Source organism: Mustelus asterias, chromosome 17 (genome assembly GCF_964213995.1).
Source record: "Mustelus asterias chromosome 17, sMusAst1.hap1.1, whole genome shotgun sequence".
In the NCBI taxonomy this organism is placed as follows: Eukaryota; Metazoa; Chordata; class Chondrichthyes; order Carcharhiniformes; family Triakidae; genus Mustelus; species Mustelus asterias.
This window is the reverse complement of record NC_135817.1, coordinates 26,126,725-26,140,628: the sequence shown is the minus strand read 5'-3', so window position 1 is coordinate 26,140,628 and position 13,904 is coordinate 26,126,725. Positions and strand designations below refer to the sequence as shown.

The 13,904-nt window shown below is 44.7% G+C and overlaps 1 protein-coding gene across 4 annotated transcripts; it reads left to right on the top strand.

The window, feature by feature from the left end:
* Positions 1-206: 206 nt before the first annotated feature.
* On the top strand, positions 207-12,797 carry tceanc (transcription elongation factor A N-terminal and central domain containing). Of its 4 annotated transcripts, none has more exons than XM_078231970.1 (3): positions 212-267; positions 8,488-8,566; positions 11,554-12,791. In XM_078231970.1, the coding sequence occupies exons 2-3, from the start codon at positions 8,557-8,559 to the stop codon at positions 12,666-12,668; spliced, it is 1,125 nt and encodes a 374-aa protein (XP_078088096.1). In that variant the 5' UTR covers positions 212-267; positions 8,488-8,556; the 3' UTR covers positions 12,669-12,791. The 4 variants fall into 4 exon arrangements, with proteins under 4 accessions (XP_078088097.1, XP_078088096.1, XP_078088098.1 ...); XM_078231972.1 differs by lacking the exon at positions 8,488-8,566 and adding an exon at positions 10,492-10,601 and having other exon boundaries at positions 225-267; XM_078231971.1 differs by lacking the exon at positions 8,488-8,566 and having other exon boundaries at positions 207-267.
* The last annotated feature ends 1,107 nt before the right edge of the window (positions 12,798-13,904 follow it).

The window sequence follows — 13,904 nt, the reverse complement described above, 5'->3', positions numbered from 1 at the left end:
CCATATCTGCGTGGGTTTCCTCCCACAGTTAGGTTGAATGGCTATGCTAAATTGACTCTAGTGAGTGGGGGATTAGCAGGGTAAATCGGTGGGGGTTATACAGATAGGGCCTGGGTAGGTTTGCAGCCTCGATTAGCTGAATAGCCTCTTTCTGCGCTTTAGAGATTCTATTCAATGAAACCAGTGCGGCAGCGCCACCTGCGGGAGGAGCGGGCTTTTGCGGCGGCTCCAGCCCGGATTGGGAGCGGATCCGGTGTCTCTGCTCTGGTGAGGAGGCTGCTGCTGCTTTGTACCCGGTTTCTTTTCTCTGTCTAAAGCTCGCCCGCACAAATTAACCACTTATTATTTTGTATTAACGGGGCTCGGCCTGTTTCTTTGCCGGTCCGCTCCGACCCTCGAGCTAGCTAGGCCCGGGTCTCTGTCTGTCTGCCCCGGTCTCTCTCTCTCTGCCTCCCCGCCCGGCTTTCACTCCGTCGGGCGGCTCTGGGGGAGTTCAGTCCGTCTGTGGATGTGTTTATACTGCGACATCGCCACCTGCTGGCTAGAGGATTGCTCTCCAGCTGCTGACTGACTGAATGAATGAATGAATGATCAGCTTCAAAGTCATTGTATTTTCATTTATTATAGTCAATTTTTTGGAGGGAATGAGTAAATAAAGAAAGAGGGAATAAGTATGAAGGTAAAATAAATGAATCATAGAATCCCTTCAGGGCAGAAAGAGACCATTCGACCCATCAGGTCTGCACTGACTCTCTGACAGAGCATCTTTCCCAGGCCCACCCTATTCCTGTTAGCCCATGTACTTGGTCACCAATCCCCCAAACCTATACATCTAAAGACACTAAGGGACAATTTAGCATGACCAGTCCACCTAACCTGCACATCTTTGGACTGTGGGAGGAAACCGGAGCACCCGGAGCTTCCTATACCATTACAATGCATCTTAACTGCTTAAAGTCATGCTATGAATAGAATACTGCTTCACTGTTAAGTCATCATCTATTTCAATATTTTGTACAGTAGAATTAGCCAATCCAACATCTAGTAATCAACTTACCTTTACTCCCAGAAACTTGGTGTGTTGCAAAAATGTTGATAAAAAATAGTAATTCAATTTGCAAATTCATGCAAAGCCACGCAGACACGGGGAGAATGTGCAAGTTCCACACAGTCACCCAAGGCCGGAAATGAACCCAGGTCCCTGGTGCTGTGAGGTAACCACTGTGTCACTTTGCTGCTCAAATAACTTGTATTTTTATACAGCACTTTTCACGCCAGCACAACTCAAGGCCCTTCACAGATAATTATGTACTAATTATGTACTTTTTTCTCCCAAATGTAATCACTTTTGTAATGTAGGATTTGTGGCAGCACAGCAAGCACCCACAAATAGCAGTGTGATAATGACCAGACCGTCCATTCTTGCCATGTTGGTTACAGTAGATGTTGGTTACAGTAGATACTGGCAGTAGATGGAATGGGAATGCATGAGAAGACTGCCGATGGCCAGTCTGTTGGTGCAGCTTCTTTCATCATGAGCTTGGCTGGTTCATCAACAATTAGCGGTTGCTTTGGGATTTTCTGTGTCTGTGCCTTGCTGAACCCTGGAGGAGGGAGATCAAGTTGAACTCACTTTGGAGCTTCAATGAATGGAAGAGGATGAAATCTAATTGTGATGTGAGGAGTCAGTTTGAACCTTAATACACAGATTGCACTACAAAGGTTTAAACCTCTAACACACACTAAAAGTGAAGCACTAATGTGGATTTTGTAATTTTTGTACATTTTCCACACACATTTTCTTTCTCGCTTCCCACTTCTTAAAACTTTCTGATTCAAAATTTTTGTTTATTAATATAGCAGTTCAGAAATTATATTTGTTGAACTGGGTAAATTGCCTTGAGTGACAACCCAAGGTCATATGTAAATCCTCCATGTGATTTGGTTGAAAGATAAACACAACAGTCTTCCCCTCTACCGCGGCTACGTTCGTGGCCGGGTGTCCCTGGAGAGGGAGCATGCGGTGTCCACGGGCGTGGTTGACGCCTTCCGCGCTCGTTGGGCACCGCAGGGGTTGGGGTGCGTTATTGACCCTGACAATCACATTTTAATTTGATGTTTTTAAGTTTCCCTTGTACTTTGATTTTTGTTCGGGCTGTTCCCCCTCCTTTTGGGGAGCTGCCCCTTTTTACTTTGTCCTGACTTAATCTGAGTTTGTTTATTTGGTTTGACCTGAAAAGAGGGCATAGTGAGCTCCGCAATTCCAGTGATGCTCTTTGCTGGAAAATGAAATTCCATTTATTCACCCTCAATCTTCTCTGGACTCTACTTTGCATTTTATCTGAAGTTGTTCCTCAGTTGGGATGGTAATTATAGTGGATTGTATGAGTGAGTTCCAAAGTGTAATGTGGTTTATGCTGATGGGTAACACCACTATTTTCAGCTGTTAGAAGTTGAGTTTTAAGTGTGGCTTATCTTGAAAATGTTTTCCCATCTCTGTCCAAGCTATGGCTTCAGAGGTAGGTAGTGTGCTTCCCAGACTCTGCCAGCTGCAATCTAAAATTCTTCAATCTCTTGTTTTTCCATTTAATTGCTGACTCTGTCAGTGCTGTTTCTAGCCCTCATCCTGAGCTTGATCTTTTAATTAATTGTGCTTCAATTTATAACCACCCCATACCTTTACCCAGTTATCTCTGACAGTTCCTTTCCCTTCCTGGATATGCCTGATTTTAGCGATGTCTATTACAAAAACCCAGTTATTCCCACAATGACCCAGATTATACCTCTTCCTATCCCATTTCCAGAAAGGTCTCCATTATTTTCTCCCGGTTTCTCTTTCCTCGTTGCATCTGTTCTGATGATGCCACTTTCCACACAGGACATTTAGAGTCATAGAGGTTTACAGCATGAAAACAGGCTTTACGGCCCAACTTGTCCATGTCGCCTCTTTTTTTTTAACCCCTAAACTAGCCCCAGTTGCCTGCGTTTGGCCCATATCCCTCTATACCCATCTTACACATTAACTGGCTAAATGCTTTTTAAAAGACAAAATTGTACCCGCCTCTATTACTACCTCTGGCAGCTTGTTCCAAACACTCAGCACCCTCTGTGAAAAAATTGCCCCTCTGGACCCTTTTGTATCTCTCCCCTTAAACTAATGCCCTCTAGTTTTAGCCTCCCCTACCATTGGGACAAAATATTGACTATCTAGCTGATCAATGCCCCTCATTATTTTATAGATCACTCCTAAGCCTTCTATGCTCCAGAGAAAAAAGTCCCAGTCTATCCAACCTCTCCTTATAACTCAGACCATCAAGTCCTGGTAGCATCCTTGTAAATCTTTCCTGCACTCTTTCTAGTTTAATAATATCCTTTCTATAATAGAATCATAGAAACCCGACAGTGCAGAAAGAGGCCATTTGGCCCATCGAGTCTGCACCGACCACAATCCCACCCAGGCCCTACCCCCATATCCCTACATATTTACCCACTAATCCCTCTAATCTACGCATCTCAGGACACTAAGGGGCAATTTTAGCATGGCCAATCAACATAACCTGCACATCTTTGGACAGTGAGAGGAAACTGGAGCACCCGGCAGAAACCCACGCAGACACGAGGAGAATGTGCAAACTCCACACAGACAGTGACCCAAGTCGGGAATCGAACCCAGGTCCCTGGAGCTGTGAAGCAGCAGTGCTAACCACTGTGCTACCGTGCCGCACACAAATAGGGTGACCAGAAGTGTACACAGTATTCCAAGTGTGGCCTTACCAATGTCTTGTACAACTTCAACAAGACATCCCAACTCCCGTATTCAATGTTCTGACCAATGAACTTCTTCACCACTCTGTCCACCTGTGACTCCACTTTCAAGGAGCTATGAACCTGTACCCCTAGATCTCTTTGTTCTATAACTTTCCCCAATACCCTACCATTAACTGAGTAAGTCCTGCCCTGGTTCGATCTACCAAAATGCATCACCTCGCATTTATCTAAATTAAACTCCCATCTGCCATTCGTCGGCCCACTGACCCAATTGATCAAGATCCCGTTGCAATTGGAGATAACTTTCTTCACTGTCCACTATGCCATCAATCTTGGTGTCATCTGCAAATTTACTAACCATGCCTCCTATATTTTCATCCAAATCATTAATATAAATGACAAATAACAATTTTAAAATCTTCTTCCATTTCCACCGCCATCCCATTTCCTGTGCTTGGACCCTCATGTTTATGCTCTTGCCTTCCACCACCCCAGCTGCTTCCTCTTTCAACAGAACATTTTCTGCTCTTTCCAACATGATCCCACCTTCAAACCTGTGGGATACCTGTGCCACTCTAATATGAGCCTCCTGAACCATCCCAGACTTTCTTGGCTCCACCACTGTTGGCCGTGCCTTCAGCTGCCTAGGCCCTAAGCTCTGGAGTTCGCTCTGAACCTCTCTGATTGCCTCATTCACTTTTCTCCTTTAAAACACTCCTTAAAACCTACCATTTTGACGAAGCTTTTAATCATCTGTCCCGATATCTCACCCTGTGGCTTGGTGCCCGATTTTGTTTTCCTGTGGGACATTAATCAAGCTACACAAGTACAAACTGTTTTTGCTCGTGAGAGATGTGCAATGATACATCCAGATTTCCTGGCATCACTAGTTCCATCGGATTCAATGTAGTTCAGGAGTTTGAAGAAGTTTGTTTGATCAGTGTTTTTGTGGAAGGAAAGGAGCCCTGTACTGTTGTTGTTGCTGATGTTGGTTGGGGTTGTTTCTCTTCATCACCAGAGGGTGGGGATAAAGGGAGCATCATGTGGTTAATGCCACCATCTGACAGTAAAATCCTGGTACTGCAGATGCCCAACAATCAATAACTTCCATAAGGCAGAATATTGTTCAAAAGATAAACTGCTTTGTGTTTAACTTCAGGGGAAATGTTGCCATGGTAACATGCCTTGTAGGAGGACTTTACAATGTGTGTTTGTGCAGGCTTCCAGAGCTCTGAGATGCTTTTTTAATTCATTTTTATGGGATGTGGGTGTCGCTGGCTGGGCCAGCATTTATTGCCCATCCCGAAGGGTCAGACACATTGCTGTGGATATGGAGTTCCATGTAGGCCAGACCAGGTAAGGATGGCAGATTTTCTTCCCTAAAGAGACATTAGTGAATCAGATGGGTTTTTACGACAATCGACAATGGTTTAATGGTCAATCAGTAGACTTTTAATTCCAGATGTGCGGATTAGGTTGATTGGCCATGTTAAATTGCCTCTTAGTGTCCAAAGGTGTTTAGGTTAGTGGGATTAGCGGGATAAAGGTATGCGGTTATGGGGATAGGGGAGGGGTTGGGTGTGGGTAAGATGCTCTGTCGGAGAGTCGGTGCAGACTCGATGGGCCGAATGGCTGCCTCCTGCACTGTAGGGATTCCATGAGTTTAGATTGGGAATTCCAGAGTATGAGGGTTAGGCATCTGAAGGTGCAATTCTCAGTGGTGGGATATAGGAAAAGAGGGAAGCACAAAGACTAAGGGAGGGGTAGAAAATCCTGGGATCGGGCATTGGTGGGGCGGAAGAGCCATAGAAAGTTACAGATGTAGGGAGGGACAAAGCCATGAAGGGATTTAAGCATGAAGATGAAAATTGCAAGTTGGAGACATTGAAGTCATAGCAATGGGCAGGAGCTGTGTTACAGAGGTATAAGCAAGCAATTCTTTGTGATGGAGAGGATTTGGGGTTGGAGTTTAGCTCAGGGTGAAACATAACGCTGATATTGTTACCAGCCTGTTTCCACCTGAGACAGTAGTCAGAAAAAGGATGAAATTAGCATACCGAGTTTGTATTCTGATTTCCTGGATGGATTTTAATCGCTCCACCTTTGGTGGCCTTGCCTTCGGCTGGCTGGATCTAAACTCTGGAATTCCCTCCCTCAAGCTCTCTCACTCTTTGTCCTCCATTAAGAACTAATCTCTTTGGCCAAACTTTTGATCATATGTCCTAACGTCTCCTAATGTGACTTGACATCAAATTTTGTTTGCTCGTTGTTTCCATGAAGCATCCGAGGAGATTTTATGATGTTAAGGGGGCTATATAAATGTGAATTGTTCTTGTATTGGCAGGAGACAGTGGATTCTTGACAGTTGATCTGGATAAAATTGGAGTTAGTCCAATACTGGATCTGAACAAATGCTCTGACAGCACAGAGGCAGTAGAGGAGTTGAGAAAGGAGCTGGGGAAAGAGAGCTGAGTGTGTCCAACGGATATATGGAAGTTGTGCTTTGTTTTCAAATGATGTCCCCAAAGGTTGGGTTGATGATAAGAAGGATGGAGCAAACGAGATATCCTTGGGGAACTTAAAAGTCAACATAATAAAACAGCAAATAAAAACCGAAAATGTTGGAAAAGCTCAACAGGTCTGGCAGCATCTGTAGAGAGAAACAGTTAAATATTGAGTCCATATGTCTCTTCTTCAGAACTAGAGAGCGAGAAATGTGATAGATTTTCTATTGTTTAAGGGGGGTGGGGGGGGGGTGACCAAAAAAGGTCAAGGATAGGTGGGAGTTAGGAGAGATTTGACAAAGATGTAATGGGCACAAGCCAAAGGGAGTGTTAAAGACTAAAGAAGGCGCTGATAGCGGCATAAAGCTAAGGTAGTAGAATGCCTTAAAGCAGAACAAATTTCATCACTCTGTGAAAGCAAAGATTAAGAAAAAGTGACAGATGACCCTGTGGGAGGAAGGGGGGGGGGGGGGAGGGAAGGGGAGGATGGGGCGACATTGGGACAAAAAATGGATTTTAAGATGGAGATTTCAAGATGTTGAACTCAGTATTCCGCTCAGAAGGCTGTAAAGTGCCTAGTCAGAAGATGAGGTGCTGTTCCTCCAGTTTGCTTCACTGGAACATTTCAGCAGGCCAAGGATGTCGGCATGAGAGCAGGATGGTGAATTGAAGTGGCAGTCCACAAGAATGACCCTGACCTTCCTGTTGTTTGTAGTTTCAACTCGCCATCTGTCACTTTTTCTTAAGTTTTGTTTTAGAACATAGAACATAGAAAAACTACAGCACAAAACAGGCCCTTCAGCCCCACAAGTTGTGCCGAACATATCCCTACCTTTTAGGCCTACCTATAACCCTCCATCCTATTAAGTCCCATGTACTCATCCAGGAGTCTCTTAAAAGACCCTATTGAGTTTGCCTCCACCACCACTGACGGCAGCCGATTCCACTCGCCCACCACCCTCTGTGTGAAAAACTTCCCCCTAACATTTCCCCTGTACCTACCCCCCAGCACCTTAAGCCTGTGTCCTCTCGTAGCAGACATTTCCACCCTGAGAAAAAGCCTCTGAGAGTCCACCCGATCTATGCCTCTCAACATCTTATACACCTCTATTAGGTCTCCTCTCGTCCTTCGTCTCTCCAAGGAGAAAAGACCGAGCTCCCTCAGCCTATCCTCATAAGGCATGCCACTCAATCCAGGCAACATCCTTGTAAATCTCCTCTGCACCCTTTCAATCTTTTCCACATCCTTCCTATAGTGAGGCGACCAGAACTGAGCACAGTACTCCAAGTGGGGTCTGACGAGGGTCTTATATAGCTGCATCACAGAGCATCACAGAGCATTGACCCTTGTTCTGACATTAACACATTCTGCTATCTTACTCTTATGACACTATCAGCACATTCTTTATTCTTTAACTCATTGTCTTGTGACCATAACTTTGTCAAATCTCTCCTGACCTCCCACCTATTCCTGACCTTTTTTGCTGCACCTGCTCTTAAACAATATAATATCCATCACATTTCTCCCTCTCTTTAGCTCTGAAGGATTTGAAGTTTTAACCTTGTTTCTCTTTCCGCAGATGCTGCCAGACCTGCTGAATTTTTTTACAACATGTTCTGTTATTTCAGACTTCCAGCATCTACATTATTTTGTTTTTATAATAAAACAGCATATCCTTCACTGCTGCCTCACAGCACCAGGGACCCAGAGTCAATTCCCAGCTTGGGTCACTGTCTGTGTGGAGTCTGCACGTTCCCTCAGGGTGCATCGGTTTCCTCCCACAGTCCGAAAGAGGCGCTGGTCAGGTGCATTGGCCATACTAAATTCTCCCCCAGTGTACCCGCCAGAGTGTGGCGACTAGGGGATTTTCACAGTAACTTCATTGCAGTGTTAATGTAAGCCTATTTGTGACACTAATAAATAAACTTTAATATAGTTTAGCTGTCAAGTTAATTATGATAGTTAGAGAACTGTATAGAGTTCTTGCATAGAGACAATATTTGGAACTTTTCATTGGTCGATAATACATGGAACTAAATTTGCCAGCTTTTAGCTCCCAGATTCCCATAAATGGTTTCTGATTCGAAGAAAGGCAGGCAATCACTGTTGCAACTCTGTCGGTGCTATTCTACTGTATGTTCAGTTTATAATTGCACCACAGTGTCCCACAGGATTCACCAGCTTATTTCTTTTTTCTCCCTCACTGTCAATCAGCACATATTCTCCCCTCAACAACTCTTCCAACTTGCTTCCGTAACACCAGGAACTTGACAGCTACATTTAATGGCTCATGGTGAGAAATTCACTTTTCATGCTGGTTAGTTAAAGCCATGAGGCTTTTTAAACGTTGCTTTTTTGAGGTTGTCAGCTATGTCATATTCTGTTGATAGGATCCATCCAACACTTCATCTCTCCTCCACTATCCCTGCCTTCCATCAAAAAAATGCAAAGTATTTATCCCTGTTCATCACCTGCGAACTGACAAACCTTTCCGAGGCCCCAGCTCACTCTTTAAAAATTCTTGCAATAATGTACTTGTAAAATAATTAAGAAAGAAAAGTCCACATGCGCCATCTTGACTTTCCTTACCTTAAGTTGCCAGGAAAGTAATGTCGAGCTCATTGTATAAGCTATTATTTGTATGTAAAAATAAAGTCCAAGGCAGAAGAGAGATATATTGCGATTTGTTGGACAATTTGTGCTGCCGCATTAGCAACCTCATAAAAACTGGACCTCACTGTCAGCATCCAATAAGTGTCAAGGAATTACTGGATTTGCAGGGTAAATATGAATTAAACTTGCTATTTAATGGTATAAGGACCTCATGAACATAGAACATAGAAAGCCACAGCACAAACAGGCCCTTCGGCCCACAAGTTGCGCCGATCATATCCCTACCTCTAGGCCTATCTATAGCCCTCAATCCCATTAAATCCCATGTACTCATCCAGAAGTCTCTTAAAAGACCCCAACGAGTTTGCCTCCACCACCACCGACGTCAGCCGATTCCACTCACCCACCACCCTCTGAGTGAAAAACTTACCCCTGACATCTCCTCTGTACCTACCCCCCAGCACCTTAAACCTGTGTCCTCTCGTAGCAACCATTTCAGCCCTTGGAAATAGCCTCTGAGAGTCTACCCTATCCAGACCTCTCAACATCTTGTAAACCTCTATCAGGTCACCTCTCATCCTTCGTCTCTCCAGGGAGAAGAGACCAAGCTCCCTCAACCTATCCTCCTAAGGCATGCCCCCCAATCCAGGCAACATCCTTGTAAATCTCCTCTGCACCCTTTCAATGGCTTCAACATCTTTCCTGTAATGAGGTGACCAGAACTGCGCGCAGTACTCCAAGTGGGGTCTAACCAGGGTCCTATAAAGCTGCAGCATTATCTCCCGACTCCTAAACTCAATCCCTCGATTAATGAAGGCTAGTACTCCGTACGCCTTCTTGACCGCATCCTCCACCTGCGAGGCCGATTTAAGAGTCCTATGGACCCGGACCCCAAGGTCCTTCTGATCCTCTACACTGCTAAGAATGGTACCCTTCATATTATACTGCTGCTTTATCCCATTGGATCTGCCAAAATGGATCACTACACACTTATCCGGGTTGAAGTCCGGATAACGAATGGACTTATTTAGAATTTCCCCAACGGGGAGCTGCCAAGTTCCATGACAGCGTGGCAGCAGTGTCTGTTTAATGGGCGGCACAGTGGTTAGCACTGCAACCTCACAGCGCCAGGGACCCGGGTTCAATTCCAGGCTTGGGTCACTCTGTGTGGAGTTTGCATGTTCTCCCCGTGTTTGTGTGGGTTTCCTCCAGGTGCTCCGGTTTCCACCCATGGTCCAAAGATGTGCGGGTTAGGTGGATTGACCATGCCAAATTGACCCTTAGTGTCAGAGGGACTAGCAAGGGTAAATGCATGGGGTTGTGGAGATAGGCTTGGATGGGAGTCGGCGCAGACTTGATGGACCGAATGGCCTCCTCTTGCTCTGTAGGATTCTATGACTTATAGTCCTGACATGCCACTCAACTTTGGAAGCCCAGAAAGGAACAACTGAAACTGGCATCTCACCTGCAGATAATAAGTTTATTTTTCCTTCCTTGTTTCTTAATCCCTTACTTTTCCCTCCTATTCTAATTTTCTAATTCCTATTTCTTTCTCTATGATTCACTCTTGTTTCTTTCTTTATTGTTTGAACTGAATTGATTAAGGAGCTAGACTATCGGTTGTGTCGTTCACCAGGTTCCTGGATGCCCTGTTGATGACGATCATCAGTTTGCACTTCCAGTGAGTTGCAGTGCAAAAATAATCCAGTTGAAGGGTGAGGAAAATATTTCAACTCATGGCACTCACTGCGAGATGCCCTGCTCCAGCCCATTCTGAGCCAATCTGTTTTCTTATTTCTCATATTCCCCTTTGTTTTTTCAGTTGTCAAATATATCCTGCATTTGGAGGCAATCGGGTGCAGCACTCATTTTAATTTGGGAATTTTTGTGATATACTCATAGAATCCCTGCAGTGCAGAAGGAGGCCATTCGGCCCATAGAGTCCCCGAGGGACTCCATAGGGCGGCACGGTAGCACAGTGGTTAGCACTGCTGCTCCACAGCTCCAGGGACCTGGGTTCGATTCCTGGCTTGGGTCACTGTCTGTGTGGAGTTTGCACGTTCTCCTCGTGTCTGCATGGGTTTCCTCCGGGTGCTCCGGTTTCCTCCCACAGTCCAAAGATGTGCGGGTTACGTTGATTGGCCATGCTAAAATTGCCCCTTAGTGTCCTGGGATGCGTAGAATAGAGGGATTAGTGGGTAAAATATGTAGGGATATGGGGGTAGGGCCTGGGTGGGATTGTGGTCGGTGCAGACTCGATGGGCCGAATGGCCTCTTTCTGTACTGTAGGGTTTCTATGATTACTATGAGTCTGCACCAACCACAATCCCACCCAGGCCCTATCCCCATAACCCCATGTACTTACCCTAGCTAGTCCCCCCTAACACTAAGGGGCAATTTAGCATGGCCAATGCACCTAACCCGCACATCTTTGGACTGTGGGAGGAAACCACAGCACCCGGAGGAAACCCACGCAGACACGGGGGGAATGTGCAAACTCCACACAGATAGTGACCCAAGCCGGGAATCGAGCCCGGGTCTCTGGCGCTGTGAGGCAGCAGTGCTAACCACTATGCTATTGTGCCACCCTATTCTCCAATACTAGTTCATAATGAACACAATAAGGTTAGCATAAATAATGATGTCTCCCTGTTTGATATTTGACAGGTGATTTGGCAATGAATGATTGGAAAGAGGTGATCTATAGAGCTCATCAGATTGATAAACTCCTCTCAGGAAACAGCATCCAGGAGATAAAGTACCTTTTGAATGATTTTGAGGGACTTCCAGTCACGTCTGAAATTCTGCAGGAGACTGACCTTGTCCGAGCTGTTTATAGAATTCTAAAGACTTGCCCTGATGCGGATACCAGGAGAAAGGCACGGAATTTATTGTCTGTATGGAAGAAGCTTTATAAGAACAATGGTTTCCAAGAAAAATGTCAAGATGACAGACTCTGTGCTTCTGGCGAAGGAAAGAGTGAAAAGTCAAATAAAATAAGTGAAGGGATAGTAAAGAATGGAAAAGAGGTAGATGAAACTGATTCTACACATGGAATCCATGCGCAACAATTAGAAAACTTCCAGATAACGAAGGGAACTGAGATCATCCAGAATCCCCCCAACGATGAGATGCTTGTAGAAATACACAATGAAAAACAACTTTCAGCAGGCGATGGTTCAATAGTAATTGGCTGTGATGCAGCTCCTAAAAAGCAGCATGCACTCAATACCCAGGCTGTACGGGCTAAGTGTATGGAACTTCTTTTCCAAGCCCTAATTGGTTCAGAGACAACTGATGAAACAATGGTTGAAATGTGGAAGAGTATTGCCAAGGAGATTGAGCACTTTATTTACACATTACACCTGAAAAATGATAAAAGGTACAGAGCTTGTATTCGAAGCAAAATTGCAAATTTAAAGAACCCGAAAAATCCCCATTTAAGACAGAAGATATTATCAGGGGAAGTAACTCCGCAGATGTTTGCAGAAATGTCAGTGATGGATATGGCAAGTGAGGAGCTGAAACAGCAAAGAGCATTGTACACCACCTCTGGGCTACAGGACCATCAGTTGCCTCATGGTCTGGAAGGAACAAAGACAAACAAAATCAGATGCAAACGGTGTGAAAGATTTAACTGTACAGTGACAGCGATTTCCAGAGGCACACTTTTTATTCCAGGTTGGGTGTGCAATGGAAATTCTGATGAACAGATGATGACTTTTGTCATTTGCAATGAATGTGGAGAAAAATGGTATAACAGTGGCTGGATTTCAGTTTAGATGTGACAAAAAATCACACTTATTTATTTCCTATCTTAACATCCAGTGACTGTCAATAGCTACACATTAGATACTGAATACAACAACACTTTGTTCTATTAACAATAAAAGTTCTTAAAGTTGCCAAGGGAATATTGAAGGTTTTTTTTATTCATTCATGGGACATGGATGTCGCTAGTTGGCCAGCATTTTATTGCCCATCCCTAGTTGCCCTTGAGAAGGTGGTGGTGAGCTGCCTTCTTGAATTGCTGCAGTCCACGTGCTGTGGGTTGACCCACAATGCCGTTTGGGGGGGAATTCCAGGATTTTGACCCAGCGACTGTGAAGGAACGATGATATATTTTCAAGTCAGGATGGTGAGTGACTTGGAGGGAAGCTTGCAGTTGGTGATGTTCCCATTTATCTGCTGCACTTGTCCTTCGAAATGGAAGTGGTCGTGGGTTTGGAAGGTGCTGTCTAAGGATCTTTGGTGAATTGCTGCAATGCATCTTGTAGATAGTCGTACTTGTATTTGTTATTCTCTTGTGAGTTGGCTATCTTTTCATCCTGAATTTCCAAGAGCAATGCATCACCTTGAAATGTAATTTTTAATGTAGGTATCCAACTTGGATGGAAGAGAGAAGACTTGCAGGGTGATGTTATATTGTTTGGTCAAACTGCAGATCTTGCTATGGCTGTTGTCACAATAGCATCTGGTGCATAGTAGAAAGATCATTGGCTGATATTGCAGGGAATTATGTTCCTCCACTGCTAGCCTTCCTCAGCTAATTGTTTGCAGGACAAAATGTCCACCACATGCAGCCCATTAGAGAGGACTTCTCTAATCTTACAAATGTTGAGAAGATCATGGGTGGACACTCAACTCGAAGCATAGGAAATTACACGGGCAGTATCATCAGGCTGGCACCAGTTTACCTGCATTGTTGCTTTGACATCTCTGAATACTGCACAGCCACAACCTTTCACCCACATCTGTTGCTATTCGCGATGAGGTGATGTTTACCTGCTCTTGGCTTCTACCCTACTTTCCTGCAGATCCATGACAGCAAGCGGTGACACTATTGATGAAGTGTATCCCAGGACATTGTGGGAGGCTAGGGAGGAAATTGCGGGTCCCCTAGCCGAGATATTTGAATCATCAATAGTCACGGGTGAGGTGCCTGAAGATTGGAGAGAGGCAAATGTTGTGCCTTTGTTTAAAAAGGGCTGCAGGGAAAAGCCTGGGAACTACAGGCC